General features: G+C 42.0%; 1 protein-coding gene across 1 annotated transcript in view; it reads left to right on the top strand.

The window, feature by feature from the left end:
* LOC129329091 (serine/threonine-protein phosphatase 2A catalytic subunit alpha isoform) overlaps window positions 1–24,433 on the top strand; it is a 101,861-nt gene that overhangs the window by 25,912 nt on the left and 51,516 nt on the right. Inside the window, exons 7-12 of the mRNA XM_054978517.1 lie at window positions 4,842–4,995; window positions 7,259–7,587; window positions 9,568–9,661; window positions 12,648–12,810; window positions 17,834–17,929; window positions 17,961–17,962. Of these exons, the coding sequence (XP_054834492.1) occupies window positions 4,842–4,995; window positions 7,259–7,587; window positions 9,568–9,661; window positions 12,648–12,810; window positions 17,834–17,929; window positions 17,961–17,962 (838 nt within the window). The remainder of the gene's footprint in view (window positions 1–4,841; window positions 4,996–7,258; window positions 7,588–9,567; window positions 9,662–12,647; window positions 12,811–17,833; window positions 17,930–17,960; window positions 17,963–24,433) is intronic.

Here is a 24,433-nt window from a genome sequence, read left to right as displayed (position 1 = left end):
TTTTGATTCAATCTCTTAAGATTCCATTCCAATTCTCTGTTGTTCATTGCCGTCAATTGCTCTTGAAGGATTTTAATATCCTGATATATCTTCTTTTTCCCTGGTCTTTTCTTTAATTGTATCTCTTTGGCTTTTATTTTCTCCATAATCTCCTGTCTCTTTTCTTCTCTTTTTTTTCTGGCTCTTCCATTTAAGTCCATTAGTATGCCTCTAATTACTGCCTTGTAAGTGTCCCATACCTTATTGGTTGGTACTTCTCTGTTCATGTTGTATTGTATGAAGAACTTAGTCTCCCTTCTCAACATCTCCATATTTTCTCCTTCTTGTAGCAAGTCCTCATTTATCCTCCATCCTCTCCTTTTAATTCTTTTTCCGAACTTCCACATAATTGGATTATGATCTGAGCCTACCATAGGCAATATTTCCACATCCTTAGTCCAAAGCGCTAAGTCCTTTGAGGCCCAGATCATATCAATTCGTGATAACGTAGAATGTCTCGCCGAAAAAAACATATATTGTCTACATTTGGGATTCTGCCTTCTCCATACATCCTCTAAAGTTTCTTGTTGCATTAATACAAAAAAAGCCTTTGGTAGTAATCCTCTTTTCTTTTGTGCAGTTACTGATTTCTTGTCCTGATCCAAATTAGTAACTCCATTGAAGTCACCAGCTAAAATTATCTGATCGTAAGAAAGTTCATCCAGTTGCTTCCTTAAATCCTCAAAGAAGCTTTCTTTCGCTCCATTAGGTGCATAAATTCCAATCACCAACACTTTCTTTAAATTCCATATACATTCCACTGCTAAAAATCTGGCTTCCGCGTCTCTCACCACTAATTTTGGCTGTAGCTCCTCTTTTATATACAGCACCACTCCTCTTTTTTTCTTTGTTGAGGCCGCTACAAAGTCATTGCCCAATTTGTTCATTTTTAAATATTTTACATCCTGCTTTCTAATATTGGTTTCTTGTAGACACACAATATCACATTTTTGTTTTGATAGCCAGTGGAAGATATTTTTTCTCTTATTAGGTGAATTAAGTCCATTTACATTCCAAGATAATAATTTACACTCCATATTCATGGCCTTATTGTTGGTAAGTCCTTTTCATTGTCCCTAATAAACTTTTCCATTTCTAATTCAGATCTGATGCGCTTTTTCACTCCACCAAATTCAAAGGACATTCCTTCAGGCATTTCCCATCTATACCTTATTTTCATGTCCTTCAGAATCTGGACTAGGATTTTATATTTTTTCCGGTCTAGCAACACCGATCTGGGTAGCTCCTTCATAATAATAACCGTCTTGCCATCAACCTCCAATGGGACTTGAAATTGCTTGCTCACAATCATTTCTCTCATGTTTCTAGTCGTGAACTGCACAATCACGTCTCTTGGTAGTTTCCTCTGGGTCACAAATCTTGAGTTTATTCTGTACACCACATCTAGGATAGCCCCAATTTCCTCCTCCTCCCCAGGTACTCAGCCAACACCTCAGTAATCTGTTCTTGGGCCGTCTTTCCTTCCACTTCCGGCAAGCCTCGAAACCTCAGCTGCTTCTCCATATGTTTACTCTCCGCAACTGCCATTCTAGCCCTCATCACCCTCATCTCAGTTCGTTGCGTATCTGCTAGAGTCTCCACCGCATTTTCTACTACATTAACTCTTTGCTGTGTTGCTTGCAAGTCATTTTGTATCGTTTCCATACCTTTTTTCACTTCTGCCAGTTCATTCTTAAGTGTCTCTTTAAACTCTTTCGCCAACTCGGGTATCATGTCCTTAAGCTCCTTAATCCCTTCTGAGAGCTTTTTGTCCAAGTTCTCTATCGCCGCTTGCCACTCTTTTTTCGACATCGTGGGGCTTGCTTTGCCTCGCTCCCATGAGTCCGCTCGCTTCCTTAGCTCCGTGGTGTTTAGCTTAATATTCTCTTAGTTTAAATGTCCCGGTCTTATTCCCAAAAAGTCAATTAAAGAGTCCAAAATGTCGGGCGTCTTTTCTCTATGGTTCCTCTATGGTTATTCCCCCTTACTTGTAATCCAATATGGCTTACTTCCTCTTCTGCTGAAGCCGCGACTCTTCTCCTTTCAAAGATGGCGATTCCCTTCTTCCTGTAGTCCAGAAAGGGCCGCTTCTCTCCAGCAACTCTATCGTTGTTACGTACTTCCTGTTTCCCGTCCTCCCACAGCAGTTCTCGCGATGGTAAAACTTTCTCACAGCCCACTATCTCTTTGTCACCACAGGTATGTAAAACAATAGTCCAATTTCCTTAATAACTCCGTTTTAGTTAGTCCTTTTTTTAATACAGTTCTTGCCGGAACTTCCCCTCCTTATAATCACTCTGTTGCAGTTTTGAAATCTACTTTAATGCTTCCTTATTTTAAGTAATCTGTCCCATTTCAAGAGATAGTGATCTTTACCTTCTTAAACGCTTCCGCGGGTTGTAATCACTGTTTCAATCTCCACTTCCCTCCAGCTCTTCTTGTCCCTGTTGAAGCTTGGGCATGTAGGTCTTATGCCAACCGCATTGGCTCCTAAGCTACTGCAGAGATTTTGGCAAAACCTGTCTTCGGGTGGGACCTCAAGGGACGGGAGAGAGTCCGTTGCGCAGGACCCCCCCTCGCCCGAGATCAACGCGCCCTGAGGTTCTTGAGCATTTTATGCCTGTTCTCCGCCTGAGAACAGTTGGCCGCGGGCAATTTTAGCCCCTCCAGCCTCCAAAACAGCAGCCCGGACAGCTCAGCTCTTAGAGCTGCGTTAGACCTTCATGGATCCCAAACCGGAAGTCAGTTTCTGACTACATCTTGACAGTTTCAACTAGGTCCTAGAGAGAGAAAAACTTAGATTGAATAGTCTAGTGAAGTAGTAGAAGTGTAGTGGAGTAGCAGACGACTGAACAAAGCAATAAAACCTTAGTATATGTTGCTAGCTAATTGCCCCACAATAAACTGGCTCATCTAATAGACAATCCTAGATTCTCTCATTAAGACTAAAGACACCCACTTTCTCTGTCAGGAACTTCTCTCGAAGCCTAAGTGGTCCTGTGCTAACTAGCTATCTGACTAAACAAACAGAACAACAATTTAACTCTTCCATGACTGAGTGTAGGACACTTGCACAAAGGCCAACACTTCCAGTTTGGAAAGTTCCCTGAATCCATTGCTATCTGCATTCACAGGACCCTCTGTGGGGTTGGTAACTTAGGCAGAATATGTGCTTTCATTTGAGCGCTTTCAGAATGCGCCCCACTTCCAGGATATTACATGCTCGTGAATCACTCTGCTCTATTCCTGAGGATCACTTCAACACTGCTTTTCATAAGAAATAAATACAAGGCAGCTCCTAATACAAAATCTATTCATTTTTGTACATGGTGAAGATTGCCACTCCCAGGCACAGCAAACAGCCTGGCAGTCTCTTGCACCTCGAAGACATTTGGTGGGTGTAGTTAATAGTAGGGAGACAGTATGCGGAGATAGCTAGCCAGGTCACCTGTCTTCCTCCTGTGAAAGGAGGAGAGAGCAGTAGGAAAGCAAGCTCGCGTGACTAGAACTGCCCTGTTGTGTGCCTGTTCTGGTGGAGGGTCTTGCAGCGCTGTGTTAAAAAACTATAAATCAATTAAAATGGTGCCAGCAGACATGGGTTTAAAAGCCCAGGAAGCCATCACTTTGTAGCTTGGCCCTAACTTCATAGCATTATCGTGACACTAAAATGGAGAAGGGAGTTCCATGTATGCAACCCTAACTAAGGATGGGGAAAACATATACTAGATAGTGGTTGACTGAGAGGTGTGGATCTTGGGTAGCATCACTCCCTGCAGCTTCCTCTGCTGGTTGTGAGTTTGGGCCCCAGGCAGTAGGTTTTGTATTTTGTGGAGTAAAAACCAAAAAGGGAATTGTTTCAATGGTCTGATTGCTCTTGCAGATTGAAAAGTAAAACCACACCCTTGTTTGGAAAGAAATAGGACATTTTCAAGTGAATGTATTTAAATTATGCTAGAAAGTTATATTTTACTGTTAAATGGACAAATAAGTTTCAGAAAATCCACTTTATGATTTTTCCTCCCTTGAATTAATCATGGTGTGAAATATTAAATAACAATGGCAGGAAAAAGAACTAATGCATATTTAGCAAATTTGTTGCAAATCTGTTTAGGCATTTGTTCTGTTTTCTCAACCCTCAAAAGGATTTGTTAAAGTGCGATGACAAAAAAGAATCCTTGATCTTTAGAATACAATAAATTAACTGGTGTATAATTCATATGATGGCTGAAATTGAACTTGAAAGGTTGAGTACATTTTGTAAAGAGAAAGAAATGGTTTCCTTGACAGACAATGCACAAACTCCATTAAAGGCTTTGCCTGAGGGCCACAACTAAGATGTAGAACAGATGCGTTCAGTTTGGCATGCTTTGTAGTTCTGCTAAATATAGTATGCTCACAAGAAGCAGAAGTTGAAGTTGAATAGGGGGTTCCCTCAAGTATTATCCATACAGTGTGCTTGTAGCATACTGCTCTGGATGGTGACAACTGATTATGAGGGTTGCTTGTGAAAGGATGGGCATGGTCAGGAGACAGACCTGTTAAAAGGTACTTTCAGATGAGTAGTCATATTGGTCTGTAGTAGAAGAGCAAGATTTGGGTCCAGTAGCACCTTAGAGACCAACTAGGTTCAGGTGTGAGCTTTCAAGAGCTTTCAAGAGCTCCCTTCACCAGGCTTTGACTTGCAAAAGCTCACTCCCTGGAAATCTAGTTGGTCTCTAAGGTGCTACTGGACCCAAATCTTGCACTTGGTAAAAGGAATTACTAGATGACCTTTGCTTGTATGTGTGTTTGATGCTTTTCAGATTCATACCGGAACTGAATGCCAAATTGCTACAAGAAGCAAAGCTGAGTTTTCTGTCAAAATTCAGAGACAATAATAAAGCATCTGAACAAATTGAAGGTGAAAAGAAAATGGCTAATATTAATGTGCTTCAGAATGGCCCAGTTGTTGGGAAGGTAAGAATGACAATCATTTTTAGTATTATTTTGTATTCATTCATGATCCTTTGGCAGTCCCAGAGGGTAAAAAGCAACAAAAGAATTTAAGGCTCAGCTTCTGCCTGAGAAACAATTCTGGAACGACCAAGCGCTTTCACTGTTACCTTCAGAAATCAGATTACATGAAGACAGGCCCTCATACCAATATTTCTGTTTTGAGCTAATATCCTTCCTGTCTGGGGTGGTGTGAATTCTGTTACTCCATGATTGTGCCACACAGGCATGGCATTCGGGATTGGCATCATACTCAGTTAAATATTCCAGTTCAAGCATTTGACAATAGACTTTAGAGTGTGTAAGTAACTCCTGGTAAAATTATGAATGACAGAGTGGAGCTCGGCAGGATTATCAGGGGTCTAGGATAAGTAATGTCAACATAGCCCCTCTAACTAGAATACACATCATTGATTTACATTGGTTGCAGGTTATTTTTGTGTAGCAGTTTAGCTTGCTTTGGGAATACAAAGATGTTCGTCAGAGGAAATTACTAACTGTGATGTGAGCCCATGCCACCTTCATTATTTGTCAGCCAGTCCTGACTTTTTGGAAGGCTGCCTCAGATTGAACTAGTTGTATACAGGTTATCTGTCTGCTGACAACACGATCAGAATTTAGCTAGGCTGTGTCCAACAAAGGAACAGGACATGGATAGTCTCTCAAAAGCAAAGTCTGAAGAGCACGGGGGTGGGGTGGTGATCCATGTGTTGTGTTTTACAACGTGTTGTGTTTTAAAACATTTTATAGTTTGAAAGCTAAACTGCAAATGAAGTAGGAAGATTTGCTTTAAAGTAAAGTAAAATTAGAGACCTATCCAGTATATTAAGAAAATCCTTGGTATTGAATATTTTTTTCTTTTGCACATCACTATGTTTAATACAAATGTTCAGACTACTCAAAATTAGGGGCAATTCCAGCTCTAACTACTTTGTTTTCCATCCAATCTGGATGACATTTTCCAATATTGTAGCCCTCACAAAGGATTCATCCTGCCAAGTTTCAGTTTTATAGGAAGAAGGGTCCCAGTTTCATAAGCAAAAGGGAAAAAAACAGAGAAAAGAATGAAGCATGACTTCATTGTTTTTCCTGTTAGTCTTCATTATTTTATTTATTATTGCATTTATATTCCAGTTCATACCACATCTCTTGCTGTGCTCTGCTGTGACAGCTTCTCTCATCTGAGCAAAGCATTCTGAAGGTGCCAGCCTACAAATGGATAAAATCAGCAACTGTTTGTTCATGCAGACATTCTGCGGTGGCTCCCACCTTGTGCAGTGAGGGCATCAGGAAGGCCCCCGTGTGTCTACTGTTTTGTAGACTGTCCAAAACAAAAATGCTTAGGAGGGTGTATTTACAAAGGGATTAGAAGAGTAATATAATAGAACATCACAGGAGATTGCTTCTATAAGGAATAGTAATACAGTTTATTGTACATATCCCCTCCTTTTTAACTACAATGGTGTCTACATTTGTAACCCCCTTCCTTTATTCTGGTATGCCATGCCTTAGACTGGTTTTCATTTACATTGTTTTTCCACTTCTGTAATACTAGTCCTACTGTACTGTTTGTTGGAGGATTTTGTTGTCTGTTTTAATTTATTTTCATATTTTGTAATCTGCCTTAAGTCTCAGTAAGAAAGGCAGACTATAAATGAAAATAATAATAATAATAGTAATGAATAACAACAGCTTAATTATTGGGAGGCTTTAGTTGATAATGTATGTAGTACTTCAAATGCAAAAGACTGAATGAACATACATACAGTAAGCTTTTCTCAACCCATCCTACCACCTCCACAGATAAACACACACGCTGTAACTCGGGTTTACTAACTAAAGACTACTTTTGGGACCTGTCTGTGAGGTAGGGCCCCAATCCTTTACTCCAACAGCCTGCCCCAGTGGCAGAGTTATCCCAGTGTTCTGTCATGAAATTCAGGGCAACTGAGGTAGGTTATTTAAAGGAGGTCTTCCATTTATCCATTGACTTGCTTTACTTCAGCTTAGTTCACATCCTAAGTATCATCCTATTCAAATGTATTCAGTGAGGGCGGCTTAATCCCAGGAGAGTGTCCCTAGAATTGTAGTGTAGAACATGTACTTTCAGACCATTCTAATACAGGTGCATATCCCTATTGACCTTCATAGAAAACTGGAATATTCCACCTTTTAAGTATCAAGACAAAAATAATTGTTAGATGATTGTGTGCATTACCTTTTCCAGGATACTGAAAAGATCAAAAAGGCAAAGGAGATAAAGGTCAAAGGTATCAAAATGAAAGGATTAAAATCTGAACTCTCCGAGATTAAAAAGACTGAACAAGAAGATAAAACTGGACAGTGGGGTGCTTTGTCTCAGAATGCTCTGAATGTTCCTCATGAGAACAAACCTGCAAGCAGAGATGGAACTGCCCTGCCATCACCTGGCACTGATGCTGGTTGTGCAAAGGAAGATGCTTCACAAGCTCCTCCTGTGATAATGCCTCGCATTCACCCAAATTGTGGAAATCTTACCACAAACTTCAGCTCACACTATCTATGTTCTAACTCAAGGTATGTACTGCAGAACTAAAGATTAGAAAACCCAGGGGGAACATTTTAAGTAATTGCACTTGCCATATGTATAGTTTGATAGATGGGGTTTAATTTTTAAGTAAAGTTTCATGCTACAGACACATAGGTTCAGTTCACAGGTATATTCATAGGTCTGTGAATCCCTCATATTCTAGAATAGAAATATGAGGGTCCCTCCTATTCCTGTTCAGCAATTTCTGCTAATTTTTACTAAATACAATAACGCAATAATTGGTGACAAAAACAAGCCATAAAACCACAAGAAGAGACAGTATCTTTTTATCCCATCCCTATTTTGTAACACATTGTGTATCTGTTCCTTTCCTTAAAGACTGTCCCCATACCTCCTCATTCTCCTCCTCTGCCTAAAGTCATATCTAACATGTTGGGATGTTCAGAGATGCTTTTGTTGGAAGCTGACTTGGTTTAGTGGCTAAGAGAATCTAGGAGGCTACTGCTGCAATCTTATCTTGATCAGAAACTGATAAGCATTGCCATCCTCAGCAGCTGCACCCTTCTAAAGTCAATGATATCAGTGGAATTTGGGTATCTTTCTGCTTAGGATTGGGCTGTAAAGGTAATAATCAGCACTTTGATTTGAGCTTGGAAGTTGTTCAGTAGCCAGTGTAGCTCTTTTAGAACTTGGAAGGTATTATCTCTGTAGCTTATACCAGTCAGCAGTATTGTGTATCAGTTGCGTGTTACAAGCTATCCTAGAAGGGAGCTTGACCCTCGAAAGCTTATACCCTGTAAATGTTGTTGGTCTTTAAGGTACTTCTGGACTCAGATCTTGCTCATCTAACTGTGACCAAGTTACTTCTCTCAAAGAAAGGCAGTTGATCCAATCAATATGTTGGCCAAAGGCCGTACAAACCACAGAAGAGACCCGAGTCTCTATCTGTAGACCTAGATCTAAAAAACAAGCTGCTCAGCTGCACTGTCAGTCCACAGCATCTCAGTCTAAAGTGGATTCATCGTGACCTCCCTATGAAATTATGTTGAGTATTTGATAACAGCAGTACAATCTCTTTGGCCTCCCTGCCTCACTTTCAGTTGTTGCATCTATCTTGACTGGGCAAGAAGTCAGAGCTATTTCCCTCTGCCAATCTATAACCTGGGCAGCTGTGTGTTTCGTAATTTATTATGTTGACTGAAAGTGATACACATCAGTGGAATTTGTGGCTTGCAGTGTTTTTGTTCCTAGAGACGTGCTGGGTCCAAGCTTTAAAAGACTGTGGCTTGGTTCCTAAGCAGAGAGAGTGGAGCTTTGCTAGAGTAAGACAACTTCCTACCTCCTGCTTTTTCTCTGGCTCCCAATTGTGCTCCAGTGGGTTAGTGACTCCCTCCTTTCCCAAAAGGAGTATGAGGGCTTTTTGGGAGTCTCCAATTTGAGGAGGGATTGTTTGGAGTTTTATTGTGTTATGTATATTTGAAATTGGGATTTGTAAGCTGCCTTGTGATAACAGAGAAAGGTCAGGTATAAATATTTTAATAGATATAGGGGGAGAGAGGAGTTAGCAAAAATCCCCCCCAATGGAAATGCTATTCTGTTGGCACAACTGTTGTCATGCTGACAAAAGTGTAGCGTCCAAGATCATAAAAAGTTCTTTGAATGGCTAGTCAGCGCAGTTAAACTAGAACCAGTGTAATCTGCCTTCTGCACCCAGTACCAGTAAAAACTTAAAGAGTCTCTCTGCCACAAGACATCTGACACAGGAATACTTGTTCTCTCATTGTGGATACACATGCACTGCTAGGGAGACAGAATACACTTGAATATAAGACCACACAGAAACTAAGTCACCTGAGCTTCTCTGTGTAAGATGTATTGTGTAGAGAGACTCTTAGTGATAGCATTATTTTCTTGCATTTTGGATTCTAAAGACATTAGATAGGAAGCATTCTGTCCCCCCTATCTGGGAATAAATTTGGTATGTCCTTTATCTGTTTAATTATCAGACTACCAGATAAAGCAAAGAAAAGGCGAAGTCCTTGGCCATCAGTGGTACAAGGAAGTCCTAATAACCGTCAGGAGGAAGGGAGTATAAGTCAAGTAAGTGTTTAAAAGTTATTCTTTTAAAATTACATGTGTATTTATGCTGTTGTAATAGATCTTCCAACTGGAGGGGAAAAAATACAATTCTGAAAAAGATTGGCAAGCCTAATGGCCAAACTGCATTCAGTGGCAGCAGATCTTGTTTAAAGGAAGGTTTGTCCCAATTTTATATAAAGTGTGTGTGCGGGTTGAATGGTGCAAAACCCTCCGCCAAAAGGTGTGTGTATGTATAGTCTCCATACATACCTCCATGAAACATAACCCCAGGTGGCTTTTCCCTTAGCAGACTTCCAGTACTAGATATGAGCTTCCTTGAACCCTTTTTGTTCTTACCCTCACTCAGGGGTCATTTCCTAGAAAAAGAACTGCAGGAACTCATTAGCATAACTCATTAGCATATCACATTAGCATATGCCACACCCCCTGACATCACCGGAAGTGTGTCAGAAGGCAGCATCCACCCCTCAGGCCCCTTTCCGCAAAAATCTTCAGGTATTTCCTTAAAGCAGAATGAACACAAAGCAGCTTACCCTCCTCTGGAGAGCCAGCCCTGCTTGCACCCACGCACTCACTCTCTTTCACAAGTCACAAATGAAAATAAAGCAGCATGAATTCCAAGCAGCTTATGTTCCTTTGGAGCTTAGCACCACTCGGCTTGCACCCATTCACTCATTTTCTCTCTCTCTCTCCCCCCCCCTCTCACGAGTCACAAATGAAAGTAAACCAGCAGAGCAGAATGAATCCAAGCAACTTACGTTCCTTTGGAGCCCAGCCCCACTTGGCTTGCACTCAGAGGAAAAGGAATCACGTGGGCGGGGCCAAAACCCACGTGACCTCTTTTCAGATCTACCAGAACGCCGTTCCTGTGTGTTCCTCCTCCAGATGAGCCCTGCCCTCACTATATATATATTCTTGGGAGAGTCTGGGATATAAGAACCATTTCTGCTGCCATGTTATTTGGCCTTTTGAAATTAGCATGCTGAGGTTCCACTGATTTTACACTTAACTGTGTGGTTAGACAGCACTGATTTCAGTGGTATTTAGACATGCTAAAGGGTCAAACTAGATATGCAGGTTTTTTAAAGAGTTGAGTCTGGATTCCCTGACCCAACTCAGGTTTCCACCGTCATACAGCTGTGGGGAATGACTATTGAAGAAAATAAAAGAGAGCTCAAATGGCCTCAAAACACTACTGCGGGGGGAGGAAGGGCGCCTGTCCCATCCCAAGCTGTTTTCCCTTGCCAAAATAACACAGGGGGAGGGGGAGGAATATTTCCCTATTTTTACTGCTCCACGTCTACAGAATATTCCATGTGGAGCAGCAAAAATAAAGACCCATCTGCTTGCTGATTTGGAAAATGGCTTGAGGGGAGGCAGGAGATCTTCCTTCCCCTGTGGTGGCATTCTGAGGCCATTTGAGTTCTTTATTTTTTAACAGCCATCCCCCACAGCTGTGTGGCTGTGAAGAACCTAGATCCAACTTTGAAAAAACCTGTACATGTAGTTTGATCCTCACTTTCTGTTGATTGCATTCTAGTTCTTTTTGTACTTTTGATTAGGGGTGTGCAGACCAAAAAAATGTGGTAAAATTTGGTAAATCCATTTTTTTTAACCAAATCTAAGAAAAATTTCAGAATTCCCTGAATTCCGAATTGATTCTCTAATTCGGATCGGGTATTTTTTTTTAAAAAAATCAGCCATTTTTAAAATGAGAAAATCACTCTGGGATATATCTGGTAGGTTGGAGGGGTCATTTTTCAACCAAACGTCACCAAATTTGGAGGGACCCTATTCCTGACTGTCCTCTAAAGACCCCCCCCCCCCCGCCCAAGGTTCATGAAGATTGGACCCCGGAGGCCAATTTTATGGGCTCCCCAAAAGGTGACCCCACCCACTCTCCATTATTCCCTATGGGGAAAAATATCTAGGAACTATCCAGGGGGCTGGGGGTGGCATTTGGAGGGAGCCTTTCTATCTGAACCAGCACAGTTTGGTTTGTTCCTGCAAACTGTAGTTTTTCTGGGAGGAGAGATTGTGTACATGAGCCAAAGCTTCCTCCTAGACTTATGAAATGTCAACCTGTAGTGTCTTCTGATGCCAGAGCAAATATGATGTCTTTCTTTGAGCCATACTCAGATTCTGTCTTTCATTACCACTTTTGCTCATAGCCCAGTTCTTGTTGCTGCTGTTCCCTCTCTTTTGCTTTGCAGAGAGCTAAAACCTTGGCTGATTCCTTTTGTCCCATACCACTAATTATTCTTGACCAGTGACTATCTACCATTATGGCTGGGGTGATGTCTAATATTCACATACTGGTACAGAAATGGGAAGCCAGATGTAGACCAGATAGAACTTTACTACAGTTGTAAGAAAAGAGGCAGTCCCTGCCCTGGAACATTTTGTCAACTGAAGTGGTGGTTGTGCTGCAGATTAAAGAAATTTATTTGTTGCTGGATGTTGCAAGCAACTAAAGAATAGCTTATTTGACTGATATAAAAATTTTAGTTATTCTATCCCATCATAATAATTCCTCGCCCTGCCAAGTGATAAGGGAAAGGTAGTCCCCTGTGCATGCACTGAGTCATCACTGACCCATGGAGGGACGTCACATCACAACGTTTTCTTGGCAGAGTTTTTGTTACGGGGTGGTTTGCCATTGCCTTCCCCAGTCATCTACACTTTACCCCCAGGAAACTGGGTACTCATACTGACCTTGGAAAGATGGAAGGCTGAGTCAACCTTGAGCTGGCTACCTGAGTCCAGCATCCACCAGGATCCGACTCAGGTCGTGAGCAGAGCTTGAGCTGCAGTACTGCAGCTTACCACTCTACGCCATAGGGCTCCCTACCTAGTGATATAAACCTTCTGTAAAAAGGTTTGATGGTTGTGTCATGATGATTGTGTCATGGTTAGAATTAAATAAAGGCAATGGTCAAGATGTACAGTCGATGTTGTTTTTAGATACATGCTGATTTCATTTTAGAACCCAATAGAGAAGGTCTCCCTATATGAAAGAACTGCTCAGATTGATGGAATGGTCAACACAAACAGAAAGAAGCGCAATATTTCAAGATGTGAGAAGAGAGACATTCACTTTCCTGAACTGACAGCAGCAGGACAACAAAAACAGCTGAAAGGAATGGAAAGTATGTTCATAACTTTCTGTAGAGCTTTACAGATGCGCCATGTGGCCATGTAGTTGACAATGGCATGTTAAGCAATGGAGCTTAAGAACCAGTATAGAAGATCTGTGGGAAATGGTCCAAAATAAAAACAAGGCTCTCCTTTTGGTGAGTCAGCTGGTGTAGCATCTTTCCTTTGCAAATCAAAGGCTGCATATAAATAGACCAAAAACATGGGTGTTGATAGGTATTTCTTCCCTAGAAGTGGGCCCAACTTTCCATGTCTTCACATTGCTCATCAGTAGACATATTTGCTGCTGACTTGAATGCTGATTTAGTCTAGAACTGCTTCAGGAAGATGTGGGAGGGAAGGGGAATCATGAGGGCCCAGCATTCGCAGATCATCACCATGGTCAGCTGTTTTCTACACATTTTCTGAACTATTTATTCCTCAGTGCAAATATGGAGAAAATTGTTTATTTAAGCAAACGGAATAGCCCCACCAATCAATAATATTTTGTCTGTGTGCGCCAAAGGTTAGCATATTCTTTAAAAGAGATAATGAATTGAAATGTTTTCTTGGTACATTAAAATTATATTCCATGTTTAATTTTTTTCATTAAAATATGCTTCAATCCAAAGACATCTATTCATAAATCCCACAGTGAGAAAGTTCAGTGGAAAATGGATAAAAATGTGCAATTTTCTGTAAGTCGGGTATAAATACATGGCATTTGAATGTTGCCACTGCCTCTTGTTTGAACAAGCACTCTTTCTGTATCATCAGGCTCTGTAAGAATGTAAGAAGAGTTCTGTTGGATCAGGCCAGTGTTTCATCGGCTGCAGCAGCCTGTTTCACACAATGGCTGACCATTTGGCCTGGAGGGCCAATAAACAAGGTGTAGAAGTCAAGGCCTTCCCCTGATGTTGCCAATAACCTCTGGATTTAAGTGGTTTACTGCCCCTAAGTATGTCCCTTTCCATACTCATCATGGCTAGTAGCCGCTGTTGGACCAGGGAGAACAGATTTCACATCTTTGTAGCTGGCTGAGGACACTGCACATTGGCTGGCACATGTGACAAACCCACCCCCTTCCCTTGCCCTAATGCAAGTTTTTAAATCTTTTATTCAAGATTGTGATTGTAAGGGGAACAAATGTATATTTAATTGTACATGTGGTACTTTAAAAAAAAATGTGCTTGAGTCATGAAGAAAGATAGAAGACAGGTGCCAGGATCAGCATTCGCATCAATGTAAGTACTCTCATTTATATGCATTGTGAAGTCAGAGAAAAGGTAGGCTCACATTACAATAAAAAAACCCTCATTGGCTCTTATTTTTAAGTTTATTCAAACTCAGCTATGACTGCTAAGTGACCAAATTTTGTTGTTTCGACCAAAACAATTCTTATTGCAGAAGACATCTTAGTTGTTTAACAGAACATCATTGTTTTCTTTCTAGATTTTATGTCTTATCCAAAACATGTCTCACCAAAGTTGTTGCCCAAGTTATATATATAAAAAATCGTTTGTCCTGTAACTGGTATTTAGTAACACAAATCTAAACTCTGGGCACGCTCCATCTCCAGTTAAGCACCTTCTGTTCCCATGAATTTCACACATGCTCAACTTTCTTCCTCATCTTCAGCCCAGACCAAGAGATGATCAGTATTCTTGAGATGTGTACACATGCACATAAAAGAGGAGCTACGGAACTCTGGAGGTGCACTCACAACATTCTTGTCAGATATACCTTCTTCACAGTTGAACTCTGGCCAAACAAGAGCAGTTGAGCAACATTTAAAAAGAGATTTTAAAAAATTGTTCTATTGAAATAAAGGCATAACTATAGTCTGGTTGCTTAAATATATATGCAGCAGTTTATAAGCAATGTTTTAAAAGCAGACAGACCATAAGAAAGTGGGAGGGGAGATAAAGATTGACATTGACATTTCTCTCATATTTGAGTACCTACCACCTAGTCCTATTCGTTTTCTGTTGGGGTGTATATATCTGGGAACTCTTTTTTCTCTGCTGCTAGAGTTTACTATCAACTTGAAGTGGGGTTTTATGATTGCATTGTGATTTTGATTGCATTTATTGTTGTATTTACCTCCTAAGTTTCAACTAAGACTGCAAGATATTATTATTTATTTATAGTCCACCTTCTCACAGAGATCCAAGACAAATTACATACTGCAAGTAAATACAATATAATTAATACGTAGGACATTCACAGAGGAAAAATACAATATGATCAATAGTTAGAGCATTCAATGAAAACAGATAGAATAGGGTATGGTAGCGCAAATTTGAAAACTAGCATAAAGCTGAACACAGATGAAACCTTTTTGAATTAAAGCATAAGTAATTAACATGATATCTTTATCAACATCGAACTACCCAGTAGGAGCTTATCTACATCAGCAGACAGTACCCAGTTGTCTAGTCTCTAGTTCCTGTCCCTTAGCAAGGTATTTCTTTGTTAGAACAAGCAGCCCTTCTGTATGGCTCTGTGAGAACATAAGAGCCCTATGACGCAGCCCTATAATCTGATAGAAAGTCCTCCTGAATAATTCAGTTTTGCATAGTTTGTGAAATGCCAGGAGAGTGGGAGCTTTCCTGATCTCTTTGGGTAGGCCATTCTACAAGGTGGGGGCTACCACAGAGAATGTGCATCTGTGGGCAGTTGTTGATTTAGCCCAGCTTCAGGGTGGTATCTTCAGAAAGCTCTGTTTGGATAAGCAAAGCTGCTGTGGTGAAACATAGGGAAAGAGGTATTTTTGCATGGCTTAGGCCATGAAGGGCTTTGAATGTGATAGCCATGACTTTGAATTCGGCCTGGAAACTGATAGGAAGTCAATGGAGTGACTGCAGAATGGGAATAATATGCGTGATCCATTTGGTTTCTGAAAGTAAAGGAGCTGCAGCATTTTACGCTAGCTGCAGTCTCTGGCTTTGAGGGAGATCCATGTAGAGTGCATTACATTAGTCTAGTCTCAGTGTTACTGAGGCATGAATTCAGGTGGCTAGATCAACCATGTTGAGGTAGGGTGCCATTTTCCAGGCTAGATCAAGTTGGAAGAAGGCCTTTTTTGTTGCTGCATTTACTTGCTTCTCTAGCAACAGTGCTGGATCCCCCTAGGCTTTTCACTTAAGCCAATCAGGGTCAACTGGACCCCATCAAAGGTCAGAAGCACAATGGCCTTCAAGTTCTCTGCTTTTCCAACCAACATCACTTCTGTCTTGAAATGAATACTTTAATCAGTAGCGGAATTATTGGTAAGCATGGCAAAAATAGTGAAGGGGAAAACCAGCACACTTTTGTGGAAGAAAAACTGGCTGCTCCTGCTTGCATGTACTTTTCTGTGTGGTCTCAGTGAAACCTCTGAAACACCCAAAACTTTTTGGATTCAGTTTTCTGGAAGAGTTTCCATGCCAGTGTTTGGGATTATTCAGGCCCCCCGTACTCTTTTTTTTGGAATTCTGGAATTATTCCCTATGGGGGACTTTTTCTGGGAGTGAGGCTGAGTGGCTGCTTTTCCAGGCGAATGATGTCAGCATTGCAGGGAATCTAGTCCTGGCTGTTCACAAAAGACTCCCCCCCCCCCTTTCAAGCTAGATGGATTAGGTGTCCAGTTCTGTAGGGCCCTGAACAGGGTGCCCTCTACTTGTCTCCATTGTTTTCTAAGGGGAAAAAATCTATGCTTTCTCCACAACAAAGAAGCCAGTAGCTAAACACAACAACCACTGCCCAAAAGCAAACAGAACCAACAAGCCCAACAACCAGTGTCAAGCTAGAGAATCCAAGCCAAATCAATTTAAGGGACACTGCTGCTCAGTCCTGGGACCCTTAAAATGCCATTTCCAAATATTCCCAAATATTTCTGGATTTTTTCAGGACTTGATTATTGGTATTCTGAAAAATGTAGATATCACTCCAGATACCAGATATCTATATTAAACCAGTAAGGTCAACCTACACTTTACTCTGTGGATCTGAAATCAAAGTTACTGATGTTTTTAATGGAGAGCTAAACTACCCGAGATGAATTACATGAGGATGTTCAAGTGAAGGGAGACACAATGTTAGCCAGGAAGCGTAGTTTGAATGTTACCTCTCTACAGAGCCAGCAAAGATTGCTCCTCAGAGGGTTTTTTAATTTCACCTCTCTACAGAGCCAGCAAAGATCATTCCTCAGAGGGTTTGTTAATAATTGACAGAGCCTTCGGGGAGGCAAAGAGGAAAATCAGGACAATAGTGTAGGAAAAATGGTTAAGCAGCCTCTTTCTTACTGCTCTGATCAAATTTCTGCCTCTCCTGCACATAAGTCAAAATGAAAACATTAGGACATGTGACCACTTACTGTACAGCTTGGCCCTTAGATTCATGCAAGGACTAGCACTCAGTGGGATGGGTCCTTTCCTCCCTTGAATGGTACCCTCTATATCATATTGCAATCCTTTTGGAACTTTTCTTTGTTTCAAAAGCAATTTGTCATGCACCATGGAGGAAGGAGCCTTATTAATTTGGAAAACTAGGTATAAAGTCTCTTGGGCCCATCAGATTAGTTTCCCAGTTTTTTGAATCATGCAAGTTGAGGCTTTTTTCTTGAGCTAATTCTTTCATCTGGCATAAACTACGTATTACATGCAAATGTGAGTAACAAAGCATTAGCACTATTGTTTTAAATGAAAAGGAGCCTCTGGAGGCTGTGTTTTGTAACAAAGAATAGTTTGATTAATTCTTTATCCGCCAGCTTTTCCCAAGTCAAATACACCTCATCCCACTGCTTCTTCTTTTTCAGAATTCTTGTTGATTGTTTAAATAATCTGAATTAAAATAAAAAACATCTATGAACTGTTGCAGCCCAAAGTAACAGTTTCTCTTCTGTTTCCTGAAGTCTGTAAATGGTGGTTTTATGTTTTCTCTTAGCTACTGAATTATGTTTTCCCTTAGCTACTGAATTAACCATTATAAAACACATTGCGAATAATTCATAATAGTATTCCAATGTAGAAATAATTAGGTATTTGTTTGTAAAAGTTAAACAGGTAAGAGTGCTGAAGAGGGGATCAAAGAAATCTGAAGTATCTAAAATACCATCTTTACTAAATGTGGATCAGAATCGTGAAAAACAAGGTAAAATAAAATGTCTTTGTTTGTACACAAGAAGTCTAGAGTCCAGTGTATGCATAAGACTGAAATCATATGCATGTTTACTTGGAAGTAAGCACCATTGAATTCCATAGGACTTCATTCTAAGTAAACAGGCATAGAATTGCACTGTATAGAACTGCAACTGTGTTCCATTTGGGCTTGTAGAAGCATCTATACAAATCTTAGGAAAAATCTTAGACCTAGCTAAATATTACAGAATTAGGGTATTGTTGAAATTAGAGATTAATAAAGTTGATGATGATGATGCAGTTAGAGATTGCATATCACATTTGCATTTGGAGGACCTGCAAGGACTTGTAGGGGCCTCTCATTTCTACCCTACACCAGTTTGGTGTAGTGGTTAAGAGCGCGGGACTCTAATCTGGAGAGCCGGGTTTGATTCCCCACTCCTGCACTTGAAGCCAGCTGGGCTAGTCACAGTTCTCTGGAGCTCTCTCAGCCCCACCCACCTCACAGGGTGTTTTGTTGTGGGGATAATAATGACATACTTTGTAAACCGCTCTGAGTGGGCATTAAATTGTCCTGAAGGCCGGTATATAAATTGAACATTATTATTATTTGCTCTTTCCTTCCCTGAAAACACCTGTAGCGTCTCCTGTTTTCCTACTTCTTTCTTTCCTCCCCATCAGCCAACCTACCTCTATGTGCCCCCCCCCCGTTTCAACTTTCCCTCCACCTGGCAGCCTCTACCTGGGGAAACTAGCACACTTGTGTTGTGCCATCTGCCAGTTATGAAGTGGAGAACCCACAAGAACTTGTGGGACGGCACCTAACTTCCCCCAGTATCCCCCTCCGCACATTATTTCCTGTTTCCCTCCTCTTCCAGCCATCAGCCTACCTACCTTTATCTGCCACCCATCTCCAGATATATGATTTATTTACTTCATATATACCCTTCCTTTCTTCGGAGTGGATACCTAAAACAGCTAACATCATTCTCCTGTCCTTCATGTTATCCTCACAATGACCCTGTGAGGTAGGTTAGGCTGAGATTGTATGACTGGTCCAAAGTCTTTCAGTAAGCTTCCTCAGCAGAATGGGGATTTTTAACCTGGATCTCCCAGATTGCCCTAACTTGTATGGTCCACACTAGGTTGATCTTGTCAGATCTTAGAAGCTAAGCAAGGTTGGCCCAGCTTAGTACTTAGGTGGCAGACCACCCTGGAAAACCAAGGTCACTACACAGAGGCAGGCGATAGCAAACCACTTCTGAATGGCTCTTGCCTTAAAAACCCTACAGGGACATAAGTTGGCTGTGACTTGATGGCACTTTCCACCAACACCACTCCCACATTCTAATCTGAAACTCTAACCACTACTACATACTCGCCATCAAGATGAGGTGGCTGCAAGTTGTCTGGCAGCAAGTTGGCCAGTGGTTGCTGCCTGGCCTAATGAGTCCTTTCTTAAAGACTAAAACAGCCCTGGAAAGGGCTCTGCTTTAACTGACAGAAACCAAGGCTTGAAGGATAGCATTATTGCTGTGGCTGCCTAGTAACAGCCTCTGGAGACATTCGCTTTTTAAAACTACAGGCACCGCTTCTATTTTTTGAGGGGGTGAGGAGTACCCACCCAACTTTTTTAAGGTTTCAGATTTTTCTGCAAATACACAAACTTGAAAATCATTTTCAAGTTTGTGGAAATATCTTTCTTGTCCATAGCTCCAATCCTAAAAAGATTTTAATGGGATTAGACTGGACTAACTCTTTTTAGGATTGCACTGTTAACCATGTTTTGAATTATATACATTTATGATTGTATTCAGTAGGGGTCAGGTACCATTTTCTAATCTTCTAAAATCTGCTAGATGCCATTTAGACATTTTAATTTTATGTTTTTAAAATACCATTCACTACTGTTTGTGGGGAGGGAGAAACTTTTAATACAATGAACTTGCCTTAATAGATTTCAATCAACTAACCATACTTTTCAACTTAATATTTAGAATGCAGAAAGTACGCAAAATGAAAACAAGCCAAGTTTGCCAATGTAACTACATGAAACTTGTGATGGTGTGGAATGTGTGGAGTAAGACACATACTTTTCAATTAACTTTTCATTTTAATGAAGTGCAATGGATAACTGCATATTATGTGAAGATCCTCTAATAAAATATTTTGAAATGTGATAGTCACAAAATTACTCAATTTTATAATGTGTAGTATGTTTTAATACATCTAGTGTTACAACTATTTTTTCACTTCAGCAAGGCCATTTTATAATTTGCCTTTGAGAATGCAACAAAATTGGCCTTTTAGGTTGCTAGAAACAGCAAATTTGTGTTTGCATGCTAAGTACCAGCACTTAACTGTATCTCACTTTTAAGTAGTGATGTATGAAGTATCCAATTTTGCTGGGTGTCAGAATTGCCTCTCAGTGTAATTCTACTTAGGACAGCATTGACACAAGATGAGTTTGTATACTAATAGAGTAGTTTGAGAAATGTACATAAAATAAATTCTAGAAAAAACTAACATGAAGAGTCTTAATGCTGTTGCAGTTAAAATGTTGAATTTGTATGGCCAGCATCCACATGTGCAGTTGCAGCTTAGTATTTTGCTATGCATTTTTCCCTTATTTGAGATTGTGTGAAGATAAGGTTGGCAGCTGGAAAAGGTGCCACCACACTGAAAATAATTTCTGACTTCTGTCTTGTAGGTTTGCAAAGTGTTAGCCATGTTATTCTGTCATAACAAAATTTAAAAAGTCTAGTGGCCTCGAATAGATTAACAACATTTATGTAAACATAAGCTTTAGTGAGTCACAGCTTGCTTCTATGTCCTTTGCCTGCTTATAGCCAGGTTTGAGGTTTCTCCATATTACCACATAAACAAGAGGAACTGAATTGAGGAAATAAGCAGATGACTCACGTGTGAACTTTCCTTCAGGTGTTTAGTGGACACATTTTGCAAGTCTTTCTATTTTTTCCCCCTTTATTATGCCTTATCAAACTAGGTTACAAATATTGCACACAGAGAAATGGCTTACTTGGAGTAAAGTAATTTAATAAATCATTTAATATATCATTACTATTTCTTGATATTTTGCTTAATGTTCAGTTTGCTTAAGCAAAACTCTATGGAACAACTCTAAATATTTCTGCATTGCAAACATTAATGCTGCTGAAACATATACTATGATATTGGTTTATCCTTGGAGCAATGGTTAAGAATGATAGTTATTTGGCACTGAGAGAGCTTCTGAACTAGGGCAATCCAAAAGTCACCTGTAGTTTAGCTTTTGATATTTCATTGTACTGATCGTTTTCAAAGTGCTTTTTCATATGTTAATGGTTTTTGTTTTGTTTTTGTATGCTCTGTTGAAAATACTGTTTTACTCCTTTGTATCTCAGGCTGTAGACAGATGCTATGCTTGTGGAAGCAAAACAAACAAAAACACATTGGAAGCACAGAAATTTGCTAGAAACTAGGGTTTCTGGCTATCCCTCAGTGTAATCTTTTATTCTTTTTTGTGTTGCCCTTACGAAGCGGTATCAGGAAGAGGCCCATAGTGTAAGGATGCCAGGCACCTCTCAAGAGACTTTGTTTCATGAGTAAAAGTTCTTTATTGATAAGATGCCAGCATCATACATTTACGCCATCCTTGCTAGGACTGGCGGCTACAGACAAGTATCAAGCAGAAATAGGTTCCCCAAGGCTACTTCTAATTCCTGCCCGCTTTCTCCTAACAGTCCTCTAACTCTGCAGACAGGAAAACAGGCTGTGTGATTCATAGACTAAAGGTCAAGCAGGATCCCAGACTTGGGAGAGATTACAACAGGAACAAACACCTCCTGTTCTCAGTTTCCCATCCCGGGTTCAAATAACAGAATCACCCCAACAACATCGGCTTGGCTGCCTGACTCCAGCTTTAGGGGATATTGAATATGACAGGTGATACTGAGCACCTGACACATAGAAACAGTATTCTTCTCCTAATTGCTGATATGCCATTTTCATCATGCCATGGAAATGCTTGAGGCTGTCAGTTCAAAATCTTTACAAACTCATCTGGATTGACATGTTAACACAGGGGGCTATCAAACACTTTGATGATACTGAACATGTTCACAGTCCGTCTTCTGTGCAGCCCCACATGGGACTGCGCCTGCGCAGGCCTGCCGACCGGATTTTTCTTTCCAGCAAAACGTCCACTAGGGGGCGCACGTCCGATCCAACGCGCATGCGTGGCCGTTTCCCGCCCGAGCGACATTGGGCAACGTCGCCCCCTTCCCCTCAGTTTCTTCTTTGCCGCCGACCGGTAAAGATCTAGCTGTCCACTTTCTGAGGAAACTTTTTTTCTGAGAAGATCGAGTCGAAAAACATGTCGGAGAAGTCGCTGTTTAAGCGTTGTTCTACCTGCTCAACGAAGATGACCAGGACAGACGGTCACTCCGTTTGCCTCGAGTGCTTGGGTGAAGGACACATTGTGGAAAAATGTGAGCATTGCCAACGGTTCACCCCAAAGGCCAGGGCTGAGAGGGCAAACAGATTGAATGCCCTACTGTGGAGACGTGCTGTGCGGGCGTCGGGAGCCCCTGATACCCCGGGGGGGCCACCACCGACTAGTGGGATGGCCAAAACCCCTTCAGAGGTCCAGAGCGCCGCTTCTACCTCCCGCTCTCGCTCGCCGGATCGGCCCCTACAAGCCCCGACCCCAACCCCGGATCCGAAGGAGGCTGCGAGTTCCGCGTCGTGTCGCAAGCACTCGGCTCCGAAGTCGGATCCGACTCAGAAGCGGCACCGTTCCAGGTCCCCGCCGAGGTCGGAACCGACTACCACACCGGCTCCGAAGGTGCCGAGAACTACATCAGAACCGAACATCCCTGCTGGGTCGGTTCCCAAGCCATCGGATCTGACATCGGTTCCGTCATCGTCAGCTCCGAAACTTGCTGAATTGGCGCGCGCTAGCCTCACTCCGAAGACGAGTGCACGATCGGATCCGAAGGCATCGGATCCGTTGCCTGTCGTGACCTCGCCGGCTCCGATAGACCGGAACCGAAGCGCCGATCAGACTTCAGCCACCAAGTGCGAGAAGAAGTCAAAAAAGAAATCGAAGCACAGGCAATCGGCATCGGTCCAAACGGATGAGGTGCTCTGGGAGAAGCCCTCGACCCCGTCACCGCACCTGTCACCTCCATTACACCACTCCACTGATGACGATGGTGACCTGCCCGACGCTCCACCTCGGGTTGCCCAAATGTGGCATGCTGGTGACTATGCGGACAGGGAGGACCGGCCTTATCACCTTCCTCGGAGTGGATATGACAGAGAGGGTTCCCTGTATGCCAGCTCTCCATCGTTTGGCAGGGAGTATTTGGGTGACACTCGGAGTGAGTTCTCCCACTATGGTTCTCCCAGGCGCGTTTCGCCTTACCAACATCCAGAACCTTACCAGGGCCCGAGTCCCAGCCCTCCGTCTGACCCGTCACCAGATGACATCATCATTGGGACCGGTCGTGTGTCACCATCTGAGGACTACCGACTCTATACTGAACAGATGGTCCGGATGGCCCGTTCTTTGGATATTGAGATCTCTGCTGTAGATCCTAAGCCAAAAGATAAAATTCTGCAATATGTCCAGTCTGGGAACCCTCCGACTATTGCTTTCCCATTCACTGAAGGCTTGGTGGAAATCATTCACAACACCTGTGAGAAGCCGGCTTCTGTGTACCCGACATCCCGCAAGCTGGAGGCTCTGTACAAGACACGGGATGACGTATGTGCGTTCCTCTTTGCGCATCCACCCCCTTCTTCCCTCATTACTGAGGAAATGCAGACCCGGCAACGCCAAGGGTCTTATGCTGTGCCCATTGATAAGGAGAGCAGAAAATTGGATTCCTTGGGCAAGAAATTATACTCGTCTGCGGCCCTGATGCTGAAAATCTCCAACTACTCAGCCATCATGGGAGCGTATCAAATTTTCCTCTGGAACCGCATGGCGGCCTTTATGGAAAAACTCCCTGCAGACCAGAGGGTGTTGGCGAAGGTGGTTCTTGATGAGGCCCTGCGACTGTCTCAACAACAAATAAATGCTGGTCGCGATACCGTTGACACCTCTGCGAGAGCGTTAGCTTCGTCCATCGTACTCCGCAGACACTCGTGGCTCCGCATGACTGCACTGCCCGTCAAGACACGAAACAAAGTGGAAAATCTGCCCTTTGAAGGTCAATCCCTGTTTTCATCTAAGACAGATGAATACCTGTCGCAGAAGCGCAAAGATCGGCTGACAGCCCGTTCCTACGGCATTCTCCCGACCGGGCCATCCACCAAGAATCGTTTTCAATATCGCTCTTCACAGGGCTATCGTGGACAGCAGCAGCGATACCAGCCGTATCCACGTTATGGGTCCTACAGGCAATTCCAGCCGCCTACAGGTTCCTTTCAGCGCCGGAGGCCTAGCTACCGCCCTTGTCGCGGTCAACAAGCCCGCGATGTCAAAGAGTCAGCAACGCAACCAAAGCAG

Source organism: Eublepharis macularius, chromosome 4 (genome assembly GCF_028583425.1).
Source record: "Eublepharis macularius isolate TG4126 chromosome 4, MPM_Emac_v1.0, whole genome shotgun sequence".
Classification (NCBI taxonomy): domain Eukaryota; kingdom Metazoa; phylum Chordata; class Lepidosauria; order Squamata; family Eublepharidae; genus Eublepharis; species Eublepharis macularius.
The sequence above is the reverse complement of the archived record's forward strand: the minus strand, read 5'-3'. Positions and strand labels throughout refer to the sequence as shown.